The sequence below is a fragment of the Cervus elaphus genome, chromosome 9 (assembly GCF_910594005.1).
Source record: "Cervus elaphus chromosome 9, mCerEla1.1, whole genome shotgun sequence".
NCBI lineage: Eukaryota > Metazoa > Chordata > Mammalia > Artiodactyla > Cervidae > Cervus > Cervus elaphus.
Genome location: NC_057823.1, coordinates 45,333,001 through 45,356,017, shown reverse-complemented (window position 1 = coordinate 45,356,017; position 23,017 = coordinate 45,333,001). Strand labels below are relative to the sequence as shown.

General features: G+C 60.6%; 1 protein-coding gene across 1 annotated transcript; it reads right to left on the bottom strand.

Moving 5' to 3' along the window:
* Positions 1-7,404: 7,404 nt before the first annotated feature.
* Positions 7,405-22,270, bottom strand: EFNA2 (ephrin A2). Its single transcript, XM_043912683.1, has 4 exons — positions 21,850-22,270; positions 12,085-12,398; positions 9,843-9,908; positions 7,405-8,847 (listed from the first exon to the last, which is right to left on the bottom strand). The coding sequence occupies exons 1-4, from the start codon at positions 21,987-21,989 to the stop codon at positions 8,726-8,728; spliced, it is 642 nt and encodes a 213-aa protein (XP_043768618.1). The 5' UTR covers positions 21,990-22,270; the 3' UTR covers positions 7,405-8,725.
* Positions 22,271-23,017: the final 747 nt, after the last annotated feature.

Sequence of the window (23,017 nt, the reverse complement as noted above, 5' to 3'; positions counted from 1 at the left end):
GACAGAGGAGCCTGGCAGGCTACAGTCCATGAGGTTGCAAAGAGTCGGACATGACTGAGCACATACACACGCACACAGACCCTAAGCTGCCCAGGCCCCAGGCTTCCTCCTTATTGTTCACTCTTTGCCCTCAGCACTGGTCTTCGCAAACTGCAGGTGCTCAATAAAGGCATTCTTAAAGCACAAAGGAATTGTTGTTGTTTAGTTGCTAAGTCGTGTCCGACTCTTTGCAACCCCATAGACTGCAGCCCGCCAGGCTCCTCTGTCCATGGGGATTCTCCAGGAAAGAATACTAGAGGGGGTAGCCATGCCCTCCTCCAGGGGATCTTCCAGACCCAGGGATCAAACCTGCGTCTCCTGCATTGCAGGCAGAATCTTTACCTTCGCTCTGGTTCTATCTGGGCCTCAGACCCTTGCTGAACACAGGTCCTGGCTTCTGCAGAGTGAGATTGCTCCCCCACTGCCCACCCCTAGGGACAGCTTCCCCCAACCCTCCAAGGGCCTCACTCCACTAATCCACTAGCCAGCCTGCGCCTCGGTTTCCCCTCCCGGAGGCCTAATCCCAGGATTGTGGAGGCTGGTTTTACATACATTTAGAGGCTTTTCATAATAGATTTACTGGGCCCCAGAACGGCCCTTGCTGGGTGATTAGCTGCTCCTTAATTGAAAACTCCCTTTTCACCCCCCCTGGCCCTCCCAGCCGAGCTCAGGCTGAGGGATGGGGCCCGGGAGCACCCCTCAGCCATGTGGGCCCCACAGGGACCTCCCCCTGAACTCAGAGGGGGTCTCTCTCACAGCCAACCTGACGGGGGGTGGGGGCGGTTACCAGGATTGTTACCTCCGGGAGGGGAGGGGCCCAACCAGGATTCAAACCTGCTGTGTCCCAGCTCCACGTCCAGTGCCATGGACTGGGGGTGGGGGGGGGTCTCATCCAGTACGTCCAGGTCCTGGACGCACACCCTAGGACTCAGAATTCAGGTCTCAGACCCAGATTTTGCTCTCTGACCCCTAAAGCCCCCCCAGGTCCCCAGCAGGCTCCAGGGGAGCTGGGATGTTCCCCAATAGAATGAAGGGCGGTCCAGGGGCAAGAAGCCAGCAACGCCTCCCCACCCCCCACCCCAGCCACTGCTGCAGGGTCCCCAACCGGGCGACTTAATTCCTCCTGTCACCAGGATGTGGGCTGGGTTATTTATCTGGTGTATATATGTATTTTAATTTAAAGATCTGCCAGCCAGCAGGGCTGACTCCTGTGGTGCCCCCTCTGCCCCCCTCGTCTGAGAGAGGCTATTCCCCACTACCTCCCCACACCCAGGCCTTCCCTGAGGAACCAGCGCCAGAGAAGGAGGCCAGTGCCGCCAGCCTTGCTGGTGAGCAGAAGCTCTCACTTTAGAGTCCATGCACCAAACACATTCAGTAAGTCATTCAACAAATGTTCAGTGGGGGCTGGCTGACATTGTGCCAGATGCTGGGGCCACCGGGGGTGGGGGAGAACTGAAAGTCCTGCCTTTATGGGGCCATTCGGGGCATCAAGAATCCCCCAGGCAAGGAACTTCCCTGGTGGTTCAGGGAAGACTGGCTAAGACTCCACGCTCCTGATGCAGGGGGCCCAGGTTCGATCCCTGGTTGGGGAGGTAGATCCCATATTGTTGTTCAGTTGCTCAGTGGTGTCCGACTCTTTGCAACCCCATGGACTGTAGCACACCAGGCTCCCCTGTCCTTCATTATCTCCTGGAGTTTGCTCAAACTCATGTCCATTGTGTTGATGATGCCATCCAATCATCCCATCCTCTGTCCCACTCCCTCAAGTAAAGGGTCCTGCATGCCTCTGCTGGGACCCGGCACAGCCAAATAAATAAAGGAATAAAAAAAAGACTTTAAAAAAAGAACCCCCCCACCCCAGGCAGAAGCCCCACCATGTGCCACTATAGCACCATTTTCTGGGCCAGCAAACTGAGGTTCTGAGAAGAGCGATGACTCAAGCATGGTGGGTGGCAGAGGCCGCTATGATGGAACCCCAGTTTGCCTGATGCCTATAGCTATGCCCTCGGCCAGGTAGGGCACTAACCTCTCTGTGCCTCAGTTTCCCCTCCTGGCCACCGGACGTCTCTAACCTCAGCGGGGCTGCAGGCATGATGCATGATGCTAATAAAGACCCCCGGGTGCGCGGGGCCGGGGGCGGCGCTGCGTCATTAACACTCGGCCCGGAGGGGAGCAGGATATTGCAAACCATAACTCTGGCGCGCCTGCCGGGCGGCGCGGAGGCAGAAGCGCGGAGGGAGGGCCCTTTCGGCGTGCCCCCCGCAGCAGGGTAATAGCAAGCTCTTATTTTTGCCGCTTAAGGAGGACTCCCAACGCCGGTCCTGTCGCCGCGCCCCGCCCGCTCAGGCGCCCCAGCCGAGCCGCTGCGGAGGGTTCTGCCCATAATAAAGACTCCGGACCCGCCTGAGCCGCTGGCTACCTCCCTCCCCATCCACCCCTCGCTGACGGCCAGGTCCCAGCTGTGGGGGCCCCTCCTCCGGCCTCAGTGTCTCATCTGTAAAATGGGTCTCAGCTGGGTCTCTTCTGCTAGTAGAGAGGTCAACTGAGGCCCCGCGGGGTGGGGGGGCGTTCCCAGTGGGGAGAGAGTCTGAGTGCGGGCTGGGACTCAGGCCTTGCACCACTTCGCACACCTGGGGAACTTGAGTCCTGGGGAAGCCGACTGCTCGACCTTGCCTGCCCGTCCTCCCCTACCCCCAACACCGGAGCTCACGGCCCCACTTCGTAAACGCGGAAACTGAGGCCCAGGGCGGGGTCTTCAAGGACGAAGTGACGTCTTTTCGCAAGCGAAGGCGCGCAGGGGACCGTGGCGCGGGTGGGATGGGGGACCCACCTGGGCGGCGGGGCGCAGTGGGCGGAGCCTCACTGGAGGGGTGGGGCCCTGTCCTAAGTGTTGGGGAGCCACGCAGGGATTGGAGCAGAGGAAGGGGTGCGGGAACCGGGACCTTGGGCTCCGCGGCGTGGGGTGGTGTGCCCGGATGCCCCTCCTATCTCAGGGTCAAGGCCTTTTCCGGTGGGGGCGCCGCCAGCCTCAGTCCCCACTGCCGTCCCCCCCGCCCGCCCGCGGGCCCCAGGGGCCACAGGAGGCTTTTCAGCACTTAGAACCGCAAACTTTGTGAGGGGAGCGGCTGGCTCTCCGGCCCCAACTCCAACCCGCCCGAGGGTCCCCGGGGCCTCTTCCTCCCATCGGGCGCTGTGGGGGTGGGACAACGCCCCGAGGCTGCCTCAGTGCCCCCCACCCCATCCCGCCGCCTCAACAGGTCAGTGCAGACCCCTGAATCAGGGAAGCCGAGGAGGAAGGAGGCCCAGAGGACCAGAGACTCTGAGGGCGCCATAAACAATAGCCCCCCACGCCCTCTGCCTCTCTGCGCTCCATCCTTGCACAGAGGGGTGGGAACTGGTGGAGTTGCCCACCCCCAGGGCTCAGGCCCTGAGGGGCCCAGGTCCCAGGGTGCGCCCCCCCATTCGACCCCGCACAGCCTGGTGGGAGAACCTGTGTTTCCTGGAGGACTTGCAGGGTGGCACTCCCCCTTGCTGCTGTGGGGAGACCCAGGCCTTGTCCATCTCCGGCTGCCCTGGGCCCAGCTCAGATCCAACTCCCAGATCCCAGGGAGGCCTGGGACTCCCCCTGGATCCACCCTCATTGACCTGTGGGGCCTCAGTTTCCCCCTCTGCACAGGAGAGGGGTCTCCTCCACCAGTCATCCATCCCCTTCCCCAGGGACTGCATCGTCCATTAGGGCCCATAGGTCGTCTCTGGGCCTCAGTCTCTGTTTAGGGATCAATGGGGCAAGTCAGGGCTGTCGGGCAGGCAGCCCCCTGGGAGAGTCTATCTTTCTGGCCTCAGAGGAAGGGGTCTGGCCCCCAACCTCCCTACCTCCACCCCGAGGTTCCCAGCTGGCTCCCGAGAGCGAGGAGAGGATGGCTGGGGTGCAGTTCTCCTGCGGCAGGCGACAGTGCAGGGAGGAGACAGGGAGGGTCAGTGGCCTCCTGAACACCTCCCTGGGGGAAGCTGAGGCCTCAGGCTCAGCAGACCCCACCCAGAGTTCACTCCTCCTGCCTGGCCTCCAGTCCTGCCCCAGAGCCTCCTGTGCACACCCCCGCCAGCCATCTCTGTGCCCCTGCCCCCTCCCTCCCAGCCTCCCACAAGACCACACAAAGAAGTGCCTGAATCTCCAGCAATCTGTCCCTGTCCTGCACCTGCCCTGAGCCCCACATTTGAGCCCCTCCCTCCCCTCTCCAACTGCCTTGCCCCAGCCCTAGTGATCATCTCCAGTATAGGTCCAATAAGGGCCATCACCAGCAAGCCAGGATGGGAAATTGAGTGTGGGAGGGTCTCCTGGCTCCCGCCTACCACAACTGCCCGTCTCAGCCTCACCGGCCTCACTAGCCCAGCTGTAGCCTCTTAATTTCCAGCTTGTATGTCATCTTGTGGTGATTTATGGCTCCCTGGGGGCTCCCAGATTGTGAACTCACTTTTTATTTGTCTGTGCATGGCCACCTGCAACCAGGTCCAGGGTGCCCATCACTGTGGCCTCCTCCCATGACCCATATGCCCCCAAATATGGGGTCCAGGGGCCATCGGGGCAGGACTCAGCATCCTTGCCCTGACCCCACAGACTGAGGCACACAGGAGGCGCTCACTGAACGCTCACTGAGGATGCTGACACTGATGCGGGACAGCATGTCGGAGGGTCCCTGAGGGAGCAGGTGTCAGGAGGGAGGAGGGGGTGGAGGCACCTGGAGAGGGAAAGTGAGCCCAGGGCCTCTGGAACAGAGGCCTTTCCTCTGATCTGACCCACTGCGTGGCTGTGGTCAAAGGACTTGATCAGACCCCCTGAAAGCCAGGGTGGTCCCCATCAGTCCGGAGGGCAATGTGTGAGCCCCTTCCGTCATGGTCCCAGAGTTGGGGGCCCAAGGCATGGCCTGGGGCTTCTTCTCAGACTAGATGGGGACACAGCAACCCAGAGAGGAGGGGCTGCAGTGCCTTCCTGTGACTGTGGGCATTGACCCCCCAAACCAAGATGTCTACAGATCAAAGAGGTACCTGACCAGGAAGCCCAGCTCCACCCAAGAGTGACAGTCATGATGTGAGGGGAACCTCAGGGTTCTCCCACCCCGCCTCCCACCCCGCCTCCCAACCCTCTTTCCATGGGGAACCTCCAGGTACACACAGGACCCACATACCCATGGCCGCCTGGGGTACCTGCTGTGTCCAGTGCAGCCCCAGGAGTGGGGGCCACCCTGCACCTTAGTGTGGGCTTTAAAGGCCATTACCAGTGGCCAGTGATGGACGGCGTGGTTCCTGAGAGACCTAGGTCCCAAATGCAAGCACCTGTCCATACAGGGGGCATACAGGTGGGCAAGGCTGTGTAGTTTCTCTGCATATGTGTGTATGAGTGTCTGTGCCCGTGGCAGATGACAAGTCCCAGGGGACACACAACTGTGGACCAGTCCTCCTCCCCTCTGGGGACTCTCAGCCCATAGAGAAGATGGATGGACAAGTAAAACTATCAGAGATTTAACAGCAGGGGGGTGTGGGGTGAAGGCTGTTTGACCAGGGAGGTCGAGAGGGGACATGGGACATATTTAAAGGGGGTTGGGGAGAGAGCCAGGTGTGGTTTGCTGGGGGAACACGTGCAAAGACCCCAATGTGTGAACAGAGCACTTTGTACTTACCCATCCCAGGTCACCTTTTGTGTTAAAACTTTGTCTCAAAAGTAACAAAATCCTCATAATAGCTAAAAGCAAACAACCCAAATGTCTGTAAGCTGGTGGATGGACAGAATGTCACCCTTCCACATATTGGAATATTACTCAGCCCTGAAAAGGAGAGAAGCCCTGACACTTGCTACCATGTGGATGGTCCCTGAGAACACTATGCTCAGGGACAGAAGCAAACACAAAAGGACACACAGGGTGTGATTCCACTGATGGGAAACATCCAGGCCAATCCACAGACACAGAGAATGGGTTCCTGGTTGTCAGGGGCTGGGGCAGGAGTGGGGTTATTTTGGGGGTGATGGATTGTTCTGGAATCAGTAGTGATGGTTGCTCAACCCTGTAAATGAATAGAAATTGTAGAATTGCACTTGAAACAGATGGCTTGTGTGGTATGAGAATTATATCTCAATAAATTTTTTAGTAACAAAATCAAAATGAGCTGCTATGATTCTGCCCCACAATCCTCGTGTTTAACCCTTTCGCCAGTTTCTTCCAGCCCTGTGGTCGAGCTGGGGTGTTTGGGTGAGGGGTCTCGGGAAGGGTGGGCAAAGGAAGCCTCGGAGTGCAGGGGTCCCTTGGCTCTCCCTCCGTGGCACTCTGCACAGTGGCCACCCTGCGTCCCCTGATGCTGGGCAGGGCGGGTGGGGCACACACAGGGGTCTTTGTGTCGCTTGCTGGCCTCATTAAGAGGCAGCCCCCGTCGCCGGACCCAGCACGGCCGAATTAATTAGCCGAGAGCCTTCCCTCTCCACTAATTGTGCCGGGGATGCTACAGTCCCCTCGGGTGGCACTAAGGCGAGGAGCAGCCCCGAGGCCCCCTTCCTCAGCCCCACTCTGTGCCTCTCCTGGGCCAGGCTGGGGTGAAGGCCCCTGGGACTCCAGAACCCTCTGATACATGCCATTTGGAAGCTGGGAGGGGATTCGAGCAGACAGACAAACCTCCACGCTGGCCTGGAGTCACTGGGGACACTGAGTCACACTTTGGCAGAGCTTGGCACCAAGATAACATGGAACTTTTTTTTCCCCATTGTTTTATTATTTGGCTGCACCAGGTCTTAGCTGTGGCATGAGAGATCTTCAGTCTTCACTGTGGCACTCAAGATCTTTAGCTGTGGCATGTCAGATCTGGTACCCTGATGAGGATCAAACCTGAGCCCCCTACATTGAGAGCTCAGAGTCTTAGGCAGTGGACCACCACACATAGAACTTGGTAGGATCCTAAGAGACCTGTCATAGAACCTGGGGACCGCCCCCCAGCATGAATGAGGGGTACGGGAAACGACTGGCCCTGGGGTCTGAGGATTCCAACCTGCTCAGGTGCATTGGGTGGTGGACACTTAATAAGCCCCTGCTGTGTACTCAAAGGCAGCCCCACCACTTCCTGGCCTCCCCATAGCTGCCCCAGGGAGAAGGGGCTTGTTTCCATTTCCCAGGGAGGTGAAAAAAGGCACAGAACCCCACAAATGCTCATGCCAGGGCCCTGCACCCAAACGACACATGCCCAGAAGCATCAGCCCTATTTGCCATCAGCCCTATGGTCTGCAGACACTGCTCCCCAGAAGATCCCAGACCCGATCCCAAATTATGAGCTCAAAGCACCCCTCCAACAAGGACTGGCAGGCCCCAAATATAAATACACACCCTGGATGCTTACGCTCATTTTATTATAAAAAAATACAGAATCCAAAGTTGATTGTGACGGAGTGGGGGAGGCCCCGTCGCCAGCTCCAGGCGTGGCAAGGCCGCCCGCCCACGACCCCTACAAAAGCCCCCCCACCGCTGGCGTGCCTGAGCCGGCTCCCAGCGGCTGCGCACCATATATATTTATATATAATATGTATAAAACACAGATCAGGAAAGGCGGGTAGAAATATGAAATCTGTATAAATGAGCTGTTTACTTCATTAAAGTGTCTTCCGGAGGGGGTTTCTTTTGGGTGGTGATGTTCAACGCCCCCCTCCCCCCAGTTTTGTTTTGTTCTGTTTTCCTTTTTTCTTACAAACATTAGTCATAGAGGAGAGGGAAGGGGGTCTGACAGACAAAGGAGCTTATTGCGAAGTGCGGCTTCTACGCTAAAAAGTCTACCCCACCCCCCCGCCAAAATAAAATACCCTACCCCCCACATGAAGGGGTGAGAAAAAAAAAAAACATTCCAGTCCATCCTCAGGAGTACAGTAAAAATAAATCACAGTATATACTTGCTGGCTCTATTTACAGAAATGTAACGTCTTCTCTGCCTCTGGGGTGATTGTGCGAGGCTGGGGGAACGAGGGGGCCTAAGACATCACTAAGATACTAGGATGCTATGATTCCCAGGACCAGGGCTCCATGGCGACCTCCAGTGAAACCCCGTGGTTTCTGCTCTGGGAGACAATGACCGGGAGGGAGGAGGGGAGAGCTGGGTTGACAGGGGTCTGAGGGCCCGTGGACCAGAGTCAGGGGAACTCACTACCCGCCTGCCCCTTCTGCCTCAGGCCAGCCTATCCCAGGGGACCTGGGGGTCCACTCCATGGTCACCTCCAGCCAGGACCAACAGATGGAATGACCAGGTCAGGGGTCCCTGGTTCCCCTTCTCCCAGTGGGCCGGGAACCCCTGCCCCATCCATCCATTCTGTTTCCTTCCCAAAGTCACAGGCGACAGCAAGGAATAAATTAAATTAGAAACTCAAGTCTTTCTGATCCAACCATGAAAAATACACTAAAAACAAAACAAAACAAAAATCCAACATTGCCAAGAGGTCCCCGGGTTCACCAGGGCCTCCAGACAAGACAGCGTGGCCATGAGCTGGGCGGACAACCAGCCTCTCAGGCGCGGGTTGGGGGGGGCCTCGGCTGCCCCTGCCCCAGCCAGCCTGGGACGTGTGGACAGTCCCGCCTGCCAGAGCAGCACCAGTGGTAGGAGGAGCGGCGTCTCTATTTGGTCTCAGAGGCGGGCCGTCAAGGTGGAGCTGATGTCCTGTGGCAGGCTAGGAGCCCAAGAGGGTCCACAGCACGGGGACAGTGCTGAGGAAGAGCTGGCAGCTGCCCAGGCCACTGCAGGAGTTATTGCTGGTGAAGATGGGCTCAGGGGCCTCATACAGGGTCTCATCTGTGGGGGGACAAAGAGACAGGGTAGTCAGTGGCAGGCCCACCCACCCCCACCCTGCTTCCCAGACCTCATCAAGACCCAATGTTGTTATACATCTCAGTTTCAGGACTTCCCTGACAGTGCAGTAGTTAGGCCTCCAGGTTTTCACTGCAGAGGGCACGGGTTTGATCCTTGATTGGGGAACTGAGATTGCACATGGTGCACAGTGCAGCCAAAAACAAAATAAAATCAAACAGCAAAAATAAAAAAACAGTGTCACCAGATGATTGACCTGAAATCATGACCCTGCTCTAAGGGCTCCATGTCCCTGTTCCTCTGGGACAATGCCTCCAATCAATACAGAGTGTGGCAACCAGCAGGAGCCCAATAAATGTGCCTGGAGCCGGGTGAAGTGGTGAGGCCATGGGAACCCCCCTTCCCTCTGAGTATCACAATGTTTCAAGAGCTCAGAACATGGGTATTCTAGAGAACTTTCCTGAAGCCCACTTTGGGTAAAGAGGGCTTCAGCCTCAGGGAGGCCCAGCTGCAGACTTCAACCTTCATTCTTTCTTAAATTTATTTGGTTTTGGTTGCACTGGGTCTTCATTGCTGCACACAGGCTTTCTCTAGTTGCAGCAGACGGGGGCTATTCTTCATTGTGGTGTGTGGGCTTCTCCTTTTGGCTCCTTGCTGCCGAGCTCGGGCTCTAGGGACATAGGCTTCAATGGTTGTGGTGCATAGGCTTAGTTGCTCTGCAGCATGTGGGATCATCCCAGACTAGGGATTGAACCCACGCCCTCTGCACTGGCAGGAGGATTCTTAACCACTAGACCACCAGGGAAACCCCAAAACTTCATTCTTGAAGTTCTGACATGGCCCTATTTGCAGGGCCTGTCCCAGCCATTGGAGAGGTTGTGGGACTCCCAAGGGTATGCTGCCACCACCTCCATCCTGACTCCACTGACCACTCAGTGGGTTCTGTGAGTTGAGGATGCCATTGACCCCCAAGCACTTACTGGTTGGCCTCACATAAACCTTCAGTCTCAGGCAGGGTCGGTCCACAGCATTGGGCGGTGTGGCAGCTGGAAGAGAGGGGTTGGGGATTAGTAGGGCAGAGGACCTCGTGGGACTGCATCTCCTTCCCCATGCCTGTGACCCAAGCCTGACCCCAGGTAGGGGAATCCACACATAAAACTCCTCATCATACATCAAAGGCCCAGACATAATGCCCATGAGTTCCCAGAAGTCCTCTTGCATGCTCCCCTTGCCCCTCACTTCACTGAATCCTAACCCCAGAGATGGGGGTGGGGTGTCTATGTCTGACTCCATCTTACCCCAGGGCAACACAGGGCAAGGTTCAAAGGTGATGAACAAAAATGTGTGTTTTCAATAAGAAAATATAGGGAATTCTCTGGCGCTCCAGGGGTTCAATCCTTCATCAGAGAACTAAGATCCCACATGCCACACAGTGCAGCCAAAACCAAAACAAAACAAAATCAAATAGCAAAAAAACCCACAAATGATTGACCTGAGATCAAATCCCTGCTCTCAGGGATCTGCGATGTTGGCAAGTCACCCCCTACCTAGGCCTCATGTGGCCCAAGGTAGGTGCTTTGGTGTGCATGCACACTCAGTCATGTCCCACTCTTTGTGATCCCATGGACTATAGCCCACCAGGCTCCTCTGTCCATGGGATTCTCCAGGCAGGAATACTGGAGTGGGTTGTCATGCCCTCTTCCAGGGGACCTTCCAGACTCAGGGATCAAACCCACATCTCGTGCATCTCCTGTATTGGCAGTCAGATTTATCATCACTGTGTCACCAGGGAAGCCCCAACTGGGTGACTGCCTGAGCCCATTAGGCCTGGGAAGGAAGCAGCATCTGGCCTCCCTTGGACAGTGGCCCACAAGGCCTGGGGTCACGTGAGGTTGAAGTGCATTGAGTCCTCACACCTGAAACTCCACCACAGGGCTCCCTGCTTCTTGGTCCACATGGGGGACAGGGGAGGTCCAAGAGCACTGGCCAAGAGTCAGGAGAGAGGGGCTTGGGGGCCAGGATGGGGACAGGGAGGGAGGCCCGAGGCCCCGTGGGTGATGGGGTTCACACAGGTGAACAGGCACGGGCACCCACATGGCTACGGCCGGGTCTGTGCCCGCCTGTGTTCTTGGCCAGTCCTCTTTGTGGCCATCACCTCTGCCTGCCCCCCAGAAGTCCCTTGTGCTGGGAGATGAAGATAAAAAGCACGTAATAAAAATAACATTCGTCACAGAGATAGGACGAATAATTACAATAATTATCTTTATGAAACTCCCATCTCGGAAAGAAAAATGTAATTTTTCTTACATTACAGGGACTTAATTTAAACACCTTCTTCCCCTCCCCCACCCTCTTCTTCCCTGAATTAAGAGGAAAAAATCCAAATAGAGCAGAGGAAGGAGGAAATGGAGCCTCGTAGAGTTTAATTTGACTCAGCGGGAACCAGGGTGGTGAGGCGTTGGGTCCCTCCCCACCTGCTCCCCATCAGCCTCCAGGACGCTGAGAAATGGGACCACACAACCCTACAGAGTCAGCGCCTTGGGCCCGGGTGGGCTTCCTGGGACCCCATCTTGGCAGGGGCTATGGCGGAACCCTCCTGTTCTCAGGTTCTCAGAGACCACAGGCTGCTGAGGCCTGGCTGGTGAGAACCTGAACCCTGGGCACATTCCGCCACGCCAGGCCCTGCCCTTGGCATTTAGTGGGGAGGAGGAAGAAGGTGCCCCTCAGGAGCCCCTAATGCCCAGCAGAGGCGGGGACAGTTTACCCGCCTGCCCCGGGCCTACAGCACAGGCATGAATGCCCAGTGGACCTGGACCAAGGCTGCCTCCGACCTTGAAATGCCCCCACACTCCTCTGGGAATCTGGGCGCTCCGGGTGCGAGGGGGAGAGATGGGGGGTAGGCACGGTGTGTCCTCCATCACTCCTCCCCGACCAGACTAGGCAGGCCTAGTTTCTGGCCTCAGTGCAACATGGGGTGGGCCCCCCTGGTCTCAGGGTAAGACGAATTGACCGTGGGGCCACTGGCTCAGCGGCCCAGAGGCTGACCTGCGGGACGAAGGAGCTAGCTCGGAGACAAGAGGCCCCGGCGGCAGAGGAGGGAACAGGGAAAGGGGAGGGGGAGGGGAGGGGGAGGGGAGGGGGAGGGGAGGGGGGGGGGAGGGGGAGGGGAGGGGAGGGGGAGGGGGAGGGGAGGGGGAGGGGAGGGAGCCCGCCCCCACTCACAGATGTAGTAGTACTCGTGGCCTGGGCGGAACTCGAAGCCCAGAGAGAAGGGCGTGAAGAGTTGGAACTTCTCGGAGAACTTGAGCGGGCCCCCGGGCGCCGCGGGCCGGTTGCACTCCCAGCGCTTGAAGCCGCGCTGCCTGTGGTCGCAGGAGGCGTGGCCTTCGCCATTGACCATGTACAGCACATAGTGCTCCATGCGCTCGGCCGGCGGCAGCGGCGCCCCGTAGTGCGGGCAGTAAATGTCCAGGTAGTCGTTGATGCTCACCTCCACGGTGTAGCCGCCGCCGTCGTCTGCCGCGCCCGCGTGGAACCTGGAGGCAGGGCCGGCGGTCAGCGCGTGGGAGGGGGGCTCAGGGATGCGGGGCAGGGGCCGGGAGTAGGGTGACGGGTTAGTGCAGGAGAAAAGGTAAAACTAACGGATGGGGTAAATGGGGAGAGGTCATTGGTCAGCGCAGGGAAGGGGTGGGGCCTGGGGATGGGGAGTCCCGGGAGGGTGTGGAGTTGACGGGTCAGTGCAGCAGACAAGCGGAGAGTCAGCGAAAGGGTAAATGGGGAGGGGTCACTAGTCAGCACAGGGGGATGGGGAGCCCTGGGAGGGTGTGTGGGGGATGGGTCAGTGCAGGGTAAAGGGTAGGTAGGAGATGGGGGAAGGGCGAGGGGTTGTGGGAGGGGCCTTGCCCACAGTCAGGTGCCAGGGTCTGAGCCCATGGTCTCCTGCCTGGCACAACAACCCTGCCACACCAAGGCCAGAGCAGGTGCCTGGAGACCCAGGCTAGCCCTGAACCCCAGGCCCACGGTGAGGTTTGTCCCAGGGAAGAGGGCCTGCCCCCAGGCATTCTGGGTAACCACATGCATGCAAGCAGGCACCCTGTGACTCACAGCCCCCCAGACCCCCAATTCCCTGCAGAATCCACATCTGGGGCCTTCAGCCACAACAGGCCTGGCACAAGATATCCCCCCACCAGGAAGTCCCACTCCAAAAACTTTAACTGCTTGACTTCAATGCCCCCTCCTCCAGGCAGCCCTCCATGCCATCCCCAGAGACAGCCTCCTGTTTTCCTTCTGCAGATCTGCCTGCCAAGAAGACCCAGGGAATCTGGGACACAGGTCAGTGATCCCTACCTCTCTGAGGCAAGCTTGGCCCCTCTCCTGTATCCCCAGAGGGGGTGGGGCTTGACACCCCCCCAGATGCTCAGACACCCCCATCCCTCAGTCCAACTCAGGGGTGCCCTGGGTTTGACCCCCCTCAGCCCCACCCCTTCCACCCTGAGTGACATTCTTCGTCCTCCCTCCAGAGCCTCCGAAATCTGGCAGCTACCCCACAACTCCCTGATTCCCCACCCCTGACACCTTGGCCCACCAGCTCTGCCTCCCAGCCTTGGCCCTGGAGGTCTCCTCAGCTGTCGCAGAGCCTGTACCCCTTTCCCTGGGGGCCCCTTTGACCCAGCCTCATCAGGCAAGGATGGAGGTCAGCTGAGCAAGGGACAGGGAGCTACCCTTCCATCAATGCCTCCGGCTATAGCGCCAGGAGCCCTTAGATCTCCCTGACGCAGTCCCCGGGGCCCCTGTCATGTAAATGCGGCCTGGACCGAGGGGGGACAAGGGGGCCTCCCAAGAGGGGCTTATTAGCACATAAAAGGCCTGGCAGCCGAGGTTTGGGGGCAGGCTCCCCCACCTCCTCCCTCCCCACACCAGCAGGGAAACTGAGGTCTGGTGAGGGGCGGCGGCAGCGAGGGAGGGCAAGGTCACTGGGACCCCGACCCCGCTGCTGCCTCTGTGCCCATGTGCCAGCCACCCCGGACCGTGGAAGGGAGCAAGGCAGCCCCCATACCAGGAACACTAACTGGCACAGCCAGCACCTGACGGGGCGGCTGATCAGATGGCATTGGCTGGCCCCCCGCCACCCCAAGACAGTGTCAGATGGGGGTGAGGGCTCCCGGGACCCTCGAACTGGGAAGGAGGCAGGCAGGGGACTGGCCCATGGTGCCTCAGTTTCTCCACCCGTCAGGAGGGACCCCAGATGATGATTTCAAGTCTGTGGCTGAAGTCAAGGTTCGGAGAATTTCAGGTCGGGGAGTAGGGGGAGTGGATTCACTCCCAGCCCTTCCCTGCTGCACTGGGTTCACCCAGGAATACGGCACCCACTCCCTCCCGCAGAGGTGGGAAGACCATTGCAGAATAAATGTGTCTGGCAGTGCACGTCCGTTGGGGGCCGAGGAACCTCATCTGGTTTCAACCCAGGATGGAGCCCAGCTGGGTCTTGCCTTCTCAAAGACTCAGTTTCCAACTCTGTCATGGAGATGGTCCCTGAGGCGGATGGAAGAACTTCAGCTGTGCTCGCAGCAGGCACCCCATAGATGCAGGGCGGCCCTGAGTGGGGCTGGGAGCCTGCCCATCCCATGGGCTGCTCCGCGGCTGGCCGGGCACAGGCGTCTCATTGACCGGCCACGTCCTCCGGCCCCTTGGGCACGATCGATGCTGAAGCTGCTCCAGGCTTTTTGAAAAGTCATTTTCACTCCTTCCCGGCCCCATTGAAAGCCCAATTGATCAACTGATCGATGACAGCCACAGCCCAGCAGCCGCCCAGGGGCCCACCCTCACCCCAGCAGGCCCTGCAGGGGAGGCTGTGACGGGGAGCCATAGGCAGAGGTGGGGGAGTCCTGGTCCTGCCCTCTGGGCCTCAGTTTTTCCTCTCGTCCCTGGCTTGATGCCAGGGATGTACATTCAGTCTGAAAGAGAATGTGACTCCACGCAGGGCACTTCTGGAGAAAAGGTAGGCTGCACTGTCTCCCCTTTCTCCCTTCTTGACACCAGCACCATCAGGTCCCCCCAGCTCACCTTCATTAGAATATCAGCGACCAAAGCTGCTCTGCTGGGTCAGAGGCTGGACACCCAGGTCCCACTTGAGCCCCCCTAAATCCAGGACTCACTTTCCTCAATGTCCATCAGACCTCGCCACCCACTGGCTCAAAGCCTTCTATCAGCTCCCCATCACTCAGAACAAAATCCACAGTCCTCTCAGGCTCATGGGGCCTCATATGGCCCCCGCCCTCAACCTCATCACCCCCTGATTTCCCCAGCTCACTCCCTTCCAGCCATGCCAGCCTCAGGGCTGCTCCTATTCCTGTCCCAGGGCCTTTGTACACACTGTTCCCTCGGCCTGACAAGCCTTTCCCTACTTTCCCCAACTCATCTCTTTTGGACATCATCGTATTCATACCATTACACAGTCCACTGTCTGCCTTCCGGGGGTCAGCTTCCTTCTCTGTACCTTGCTTGGTGGCCAGCATGAGCCCAATATACAGTGGTGCTCGATACATGTTTGTTAGTCGGTCAAAGGCCAAACGCTCGAGGTCTTTGAGGTGCTAGAGTCATGGGAGCAGAAAGCTGCCTCAAGGTGGGAAAACCGGGACCCCAGGTAGGTGGATCCCCGGAGAGGTCCCCCCACTCACCCCCCACACCTGAACTCTAGGAGCCAAAATGGACATTTTTCTCCTTTCCCTGCTCTAAAATAGCCACAGCCTTGCATTAGCATTCCCAGTTCCAAGCTGGTGCCTCGCCCCTGCTCAGGGTGGCATTGATGCAGGGGAGATGGACCCCACCCCAAGCCGAGCCCGGTGAGAGCAAAACAAAGCCTTCATTTCCTCCACCAGTGCGGAGGCCTGATGTGCAAATGATCCCTGGGAGCAGTAGATACAGATCGAAATTCTCACTAAGGGGTTAATGACTGACTTGGGATGGTTCCCAGACACAGGGCTCCCCGAGGCTTCAGACCTCCCCGCCCCCAACCTCTACACCTTCACCCCCAGTGGTTCACCCTGCCCGCCCCCTGCCAATGTCCACCCTTCAGGCAGCCACTCCAACCCCACCCACCACCCCTTCCTCTGGCAACCACCCGGCCTGCAGCTAATTAGCTCCAGTCAGGCGACAGTCAAGTCATTAGATGCTAACAGCACAGAAACTAATTAGGAGTCTCACCCAAAATGGGAGTGGGGTGCTGGGCTGCCTTCCCAACCTGGAAACTGAGGCAGGGGCAGGCAGGCGGGGGAGTCTGTCCCCTTCACTCTCCGACTCTCTGTCTCTTGTCTCCCTGGTCTGAGCCATTTCACAGCTCCTACTAAAGGGCTCAGAGATGCCAATGAAGACCCCAGCAAAGAGACACCCAGGCCTGCCCGAATGGACAGCAGGGCCCCCAAAGGCCAAGGCTGGGACCTCACTGAAAATTAGGGCCTCAGGACTTCCCTGGGGATCCAGTGGCTAAGACTCCATGCTCCCAATGCAGGGGGCATGGGTTCCATCCCTGGTCAGGGAACTAAATCCCACGTGCCACAAAGAAGCTCGAAGATCCCGCGTGCTGCAACCAAGACCTGGCACAGCCCAATAAATATATAAGAAAAGGCTTTAAAGGAAAAGAAAAGAATATCATGGCCTCACGATAGTGCAGCATCAGCTCAGAAAGGACGATTATGGCCTTGTGGGTGCAGGGTAAACTGAGGCACAGGCCCCACCATGGAAGCAGGAGGTGAAACAAATGAGGCAGGGTAGGTGAGGAAGGTGAAGGAAGGGCCGCAGGATCAGCCCACACCCACCCCGGGCCTTGGTCTCAGGCAGGAGGAGGCCCGGGTGCCCAGTCCACGGGGCATGCCTGCCCAGGTCACCCCACCCTCCTCAGCCCCCACAGCATGTATGGTGTCCCTGCACTCCTCAGCCAGCCCCAGACCTGCATGCCTCTCAGAGGGGGTCCCCCCACTGGACATAACTTCCTCCTGGCCATGGGTAAATCACTTTCCCTGGGTCCATGAAACGGGGGCATAATGGGGAGCCCAACCCATGAAATGGACAGGCGAGATGAGGGGGTGCATGGCTGGGGTAGGGGGGCGAGGGGAAACGTGGCCAGGGCGGCAAACAGAGCCCCTCGAAGTCGAGACCCCGCATGGGAGTGGGTATGAGGGTGAGCCCCCACCAGGGCCAGCCCTCAGAGCTCGGAGTCTGGATTGTGTGCTCCAAGCTCTCAGCTGTGTGTCCGCAATGGGGCAGCACAAAGGTGGCTGTGCCCTTCCTTACCTGGCCCACTGCGCAGGGGACACAGTCGAGCCCTCCTTTTGGAACTGTCCCCCACAGACAATTTCCCCAAGGCAACGCCAGGGGGGTGGGGGGCAAGGCTGGTCCGTGCTGGGTGCTTTGGTGAGGGGAGGGAACCTGCTGCCAAGGCAGGACCCTGCGTTGGGCTTAGCTCAGGGGCTGCAGAATGAGCCATCGAACCTGCAGGAACCCTGCCTCCCAGACCCCCCGTTCACACACCTGCGCATCCCAAGGTCGGCCGCCTCTGCACCTGCGGCCTCAAGGGACGCATGACCCACAGGGGACATTTGCTGAAGGCCCCTGAGGTCAGAGATGGCTGCCCCTTCCCCGGGCCCAGCTCCCAGGCAGGCTAGAGGCCAGTCCCTCCCCTTTCCCCAGTCCTCAGCTCGGCTGCTGCCTCAATTTCCTCCTCTGTATGCTGAGCTGCCCAGGGTGGGGGTGGGAAGCAGTTGTCCACTGTGGGGAGGGACCAAGGCTGGGGAAAGGGACCCTGTGGATCCCAGCCTCAGAGCCCAGGCTGCCAGCAGGTGGGGCACCTCAGAACTGGCCCCCACCCCAGCACTGCGGCGCCCCCAGCACAACCACCTGAACCTTGCTGCTGCTGCAGAAGCACTGCAGGCTGGTCTGGAGCCTCCCTGCTTGCCTGCAAGCAGGAATGGCCTCCGCTTCCCCTCCCCGTCGGGGTCCTCTGGTCCCTTGGGGTCACACCCATGCCTCGGGCGTCCACACCGTGCCCGCCCTGCTGCCATCCGCAGAGGGGCACAGCCCGCTGCCCTACTTCACAGAGGAAACACGACACAGGGGCTCTGAGCAGCCAAGCCACTAGCCCAAGGGCTTCCCAGATCCCCAAGTCCGAGCTCCAGCCCTCCATGGCCCCCCAAACCACGCCCTCGGACCCCAAGACTCCCAGGTCCATGGGTCCTCACTCTCCAAGTTCCCCTTAAGTCGGGTGGATGAGCTTCTTTCAAACAAAACAAAAAAGCCTCATGCGGCAAAATATGGCATCGCCCCCTTCAAAGCCGGTTCCCTGGAGGCCTGGGCATGGCTGGCAGGCACCAGGGGTGCCCGACACCCCCACAGGGAGGACGCAGTCCTAGTCGCCATCTTCCCCTTGGTCATTTGAGATGGGAACATGGCCGCTGCCCACACCCAAGGGCAATCAGGGCCCCACTCAGGGTCTGCACCACTGGGTCCACCCAGGCTGCAGACTTCCAACCAAGTGGGGGACTCAGGGACAGGAGGGTCCCTGCCAGTGCCAGCTCTGAACCTTGATGGCCCCTCTGCACCATGGGCAGCAAGGAGCCCAGCCCGCAGGACCCGGACACGTACCTCGAGCAGGGACCCACCTGGGCTGGAGGAGGGGGTGGAGGAGCGGTCAGGTAGGTGTGGAAGGCAAGCTGTGACCACCCCACTCTGGTGTAGGCTGTCAGCACCCCCACCAGGGCCCCCAGAGCCAGGCCGTACATACAGACATGCGTGCACGCCATGAAGACGTTCCAAAGACACGCGTGCACCCCACATACAGACACACCTTCTCCCCAGGTGTTGATCTGCATGCACAGATACACACGCACATCCCACACCCAGACACACTGCTGCAAACACGCATGCACCCTGCACACGCGTGTTCTCCAGGCACACACATGCGGAAACGTGTGCAGACACACAGGGCCAGGGCTGCCAAACACATGTAGGCACTTGAGTGTCTGTGTGGCAGTGGCGGGGAGCAGTGTGTGTGCTCTACACACTCAGCTATGCACCTCCCGGGCCCCGGGACCCCTGAACCGCATGGGAAAGAACACGCAGCTATGGGGCGGACATGCCCTGCAGCCCAGCGAGCCCCCGAGGTGTCCCTGCGCCCCCACAGCCCCAGAAGCAGCCCACCAGGATGCCCAGCCCAGTCCAATACGGCCACAGACAGGCCCAGAGATGCCCGGCAGCCAGACCCACAGTGCCCAGCTCAGGCGGGGACCGGACGGATAGACGGCTGAACAGCTGGCCGGCGAGACTGTAGGGGTCCGTGGCTGGACCCAATCTCCACCCTTCAGCGGCGATGGAGGTGGGTGTGGGGCTCCCTGGCAGCGTCGGCCAGCCTCGTGTGCACAGGAAATCCACGGCACAGCAGGAGGACACAATTGGGGAAGCACAGCCACACACTCAGCCACACACTCATTACCTCGGTGCAGGTACAGGCCAGCCAGGCGAGGGTGGCCGGCCTCACTGCAGCCCTGCCTGGGCCTGGTGGTCCTCCACCAGCCCACATGCATCCCCGTGGCTCCTCTGCTGCCTGACGGTACCCCACCCAAGGCGGCCCAGCCCTGGCTCGGTCCCCTTCCCAACACACGGTGCCTTTTGTGTGCGCCCCCCTCTCTCTCTGCACGGCCTGTCCCTGCATCTCCTGGCTCCTCTGCCGGCCACCGCCACCAGTCTCCCTGTTTCGACCCCATTCTCGCCTGTCCCTGCACAGGCCTGTCTCTTGTCTCTGCCCAAGGCACTGCCTCCCACATCAGGCCCACCCGCCGACTTCAAACCTCTCCCTGCACCCTGGCAGCTGTGCCCGCAACTGGGCACCCTCAGGAAATGTCCATTCCGGGTGCCCTCAGAGCCTGAGGCTGGGCAGCACCCTCCTCCTCTGCCCGGCACTCACCCAGTCACTGGACACAGATTCCGCTCCAGACACCCCAAGATACCCAGCCTTCCAAGGGGGCCACCCTTTAGCAGAGACCCCCAACCGTAGTGGTGAACAGAGCCCTGATTCTTGACCCAACCAGGCTTCCCAGGCGAAGGGCTCCCTGGGACCGCAGGCCCCGCTGCAGGAAGTGGGGGAGGTCACCTCCCACCCAGGACGCCCCAAGCAGGATGAGGCAGAGGAGAGGCCAGCCCTGACCGCCAGGGTCTGTGCCTGGACAGTGAGGCTGTCCCTTCGGGCGGCTGGTCAGAGAGAGCTGTCGGGTCAGCAACAGGAGGCGGCTGAGCGGCTGGACAGAGCCGGCCCCGGGGGCTGCCTCCTTCCCAGCCAGCATCCCGCCTGCAGCCCTGTGGCAGGTGGGGCAGCGGCTGGCCCCCGCAACCCCCTTCCCCGCAACCCCCTTCCGTCCCTGTTGGAAGCTCCTGGTGGGTCTGGCGTTTGCTAGAACAAAGGACAGGCCACGCTGGGACGCTGGGACAGGATTCCGAGGCTGAAACCAAAAACTTGGGCAGGGGAAGCGCTGCCCGCTGGGCTCCCTGCTTGGCCGCAGGGAAGAACCGTAATCAAACCCACATGTGACCAGTGGGGCGGGCGGCGCAGGGAACCCGCTCCACAGCAGCCCAGCCATCCCTCCTTGGCCCCGGGTCTCTGCCCTCAGTCCTGAGGCCAACCCCACAGGCAGGCAAATGGCGGGGGGGGGGGGGGTGTCTGGGTGGGCTACCTGCCCCGACCTGGGACACAGGCTGCCCTGGTCCCAGGGCTGGCCTCAAAGACGGTCCTTAATGCAACTTTCGGCAGGAGGACCGAGGACAGCAGGGGACGGCGAGGGGATGGCGGGGGACCGCTGGCTTGGAAGCCAGGCAGTTCTGGCGCTTGAAAACCGAAAGAAAGTGACTGGAAGCAGAGGATCAGGGGGTGGGGAGGCCAGTGCCCCTTCCCCCACGTGCAGCCCAGCTGGCCTGGATATGACCATGACCCTGACGGTGGGGTGGACCGGGAGCTGTAGGACCCTAGATCCCATCTCCCAAGGGACCCCCAGTCCACTCCCACCTCCCAGACCCCAGAAGGTCCGAGGTTTCCACTGCTGACCAGGATGTGGTCAGTCCCCAGCAAACTTTTCTCGCTTGAGTAGCAGGGGCTCCCGCTGCCCCCAGACCGTACTCAGTACCCGACCTAGAGGAGGTCTGCAGGCAGGCGGGCGGGGCACCTGGGCCGGGTGTGGCAGGTTGGGCACAAGGCCACCTGGGTCCTAGCCCCAGCTCTGCTCCCCTCACCGTGACCTTGAGCCAGCTGCTTGGCCCCTCTGCGCCTCAGTTTCCCAGTCAGTGGAAGGAGGACCGCGGAGGACACAGCCTGATCAGGACTCTGGGGACAGACCCCGAGCCTCCTCCGTACCTCAGTCTCTCCGTCTCTTTGAGAGCCCGGACCAGGGACCCGCTGGAGCAAATGTGGACACTGGTCCACGGGGAGGGACATTCCAACTTCCCCAAGTTCATCTGGGGAGCCTCCGACAGAACGCGCCTGAGGAATCCTTCCCGGGGGGGCCACGGTCCCCCACCTCAGTCCCTCACCTCTGGGCGCGGCTCAGTGACAAGATTCCTGGGCATTCCCACCAACTCTAAAGCTAACGGAGGTCCCCAGAGAGACCTGAGCATTGGGTCCCCCATGTCCGGGGAGGGAACTCAGGGCCAAACGGCTTCTGAGGGTGCCAGAGGGGATCCCCAAACTCTGGGCCGGCGGCGCTCCGAAGCATGCAGGGCGCCAAGTCTCCCAAACCTGTAGGCGGAGGGGCGCCCCGGGGGGAGATGCACGCGGAGTGAGTCCCCCAAACTCCGGTGGCCGGAACTCCCTGGAGGCTCCCGTGGGAAGCGGGCGCCCCCACTCCTGGGGGCAGCGCGCAGGGGCGCCCCGAGCCGGGGGTGGGAGGCCAGGCTGGGGTGGGGGAGTCCGGGGTCTCCCAGCGCGCGGTCCCCGCCCGCGGCCGCGCTCACCTGGGGTTGCTGCGGTTCCAGTAGACGGCGTAGCGGTCCGAGTTGGCGCGGGCGGCGTCCTCGCCGTGCGCGAAGGGCGGCGGCGGCAGCGGCAACAGCAGCAGCAGCAGCGGCAGCAGCGGGCGCTGCGCGGGCGCCATGGCCCCGGTCCGGCCGCCGCGCTCGCCTGGCCGCCGCCTGCCAGCCGTCTCCGCCTCCTCCGCCGCCGCCGAGCGGGCGGACGCGGGGCGGGCGGGAGGAGGGCGCGCCGGCGCTTGGAGATCCCCAGCCGCCCCCGCCTGAGCGCGCGCGACCTCGGGCGCCGAGAAGTCAGGCGGCGGCGGGCGGGGCGCCGGGGTCGCCCCGGGCGCCGGCCCGGCCGCGCGGACACTAAGAGCGCGGGCCGTCACCACCGCACCCGCCGGGGAGGGGCCGGGGCTCCGGCCTTTGTCCCGCCCGAACGCCGGGAGGGCCGCGGGCGCCCCCTCCTGCCGTGCCCCGGCCACGCGGGGGCTGGGCGGGGGGCTGCAGCCCCAACCGCGCCCCCACCTCCCCATACCCCTGTTCCACCCAGACCGTCCGGGATGCCTCCCCCGGTCGGGCTACTTTCACCCCGTGCCCCAGGTCCTGCCCCCTGTCATCCCAACTCTGTGGGGCCCTGAGTGCACCTTCGTCATCATAGGGGACCCACCCAGGGTCGCGGAGTTGTCCTCAACCACCTCCATTCAAGCCAGCAATCTGGTCTGGAAAGCCAACCAGGCGAAGGGAACAGAAGACCCAGAAATGGCTCACCTCCCTGTGCCCTCCCACAGTCAAACCCGGACCCCAGAATCCTAACCCAGGCTCCCCCAACACCGAGCCACCCTGTCCATCCTGATGAAGGGTTTTGCAGTCTCATTGCCCAAAATGGGAAGTCAGCAGCCACTGCTGCCTCCTTGCAGGACCCCAGGGACCCCCCCCCCCCCCCCCGCCTCACGGGGGTGGTCAATTCTCATTGAGTCTGTCTCCTCATCTAGGAAAGGAAACAGAAATCCTGACCTCAGCCACAAAGGGTACCAGGCATAGCAGGTGCCCAGTACACCCAGCAGCCCAGACTGGGGTCCAGGCCAGCAGGAGGTGGGAGGACGGGGAGTCTGACCAGGGCAAAGAGCAGGAAGGGTGTCTGGCAAGAGGGTAGAGCAAAGGGCTA

What these genes read in the sequence shown, in the direction of transcription:
- EFNA2 (XM_043912683.1), bottom strand. Translation starts at nt 21,989, where the DNA reads ATGGCGCCCGCGCAGCGCCCGCTGCTGCCGCTGCTGCTGCTGCTGTTG. An exon ending in TGGAACCGCAGCAACCCCAG is followed by an intron (nt 12,399 to 21,849) that starts GTGAGCGCGGCC and finishes CCCTGCCTCCAG; the next exon opens with GTTCCACGCGGGCGCGGCAG. An exon ending in CCACGAGTACTACTACATCT is followed by an intron (nt 9,909 to 12,084) that starts GTGAGTGGGGGC and finishes CCTCTCTTCCAG; the next exon opens with CTGCCACACCGCCCAATGCT.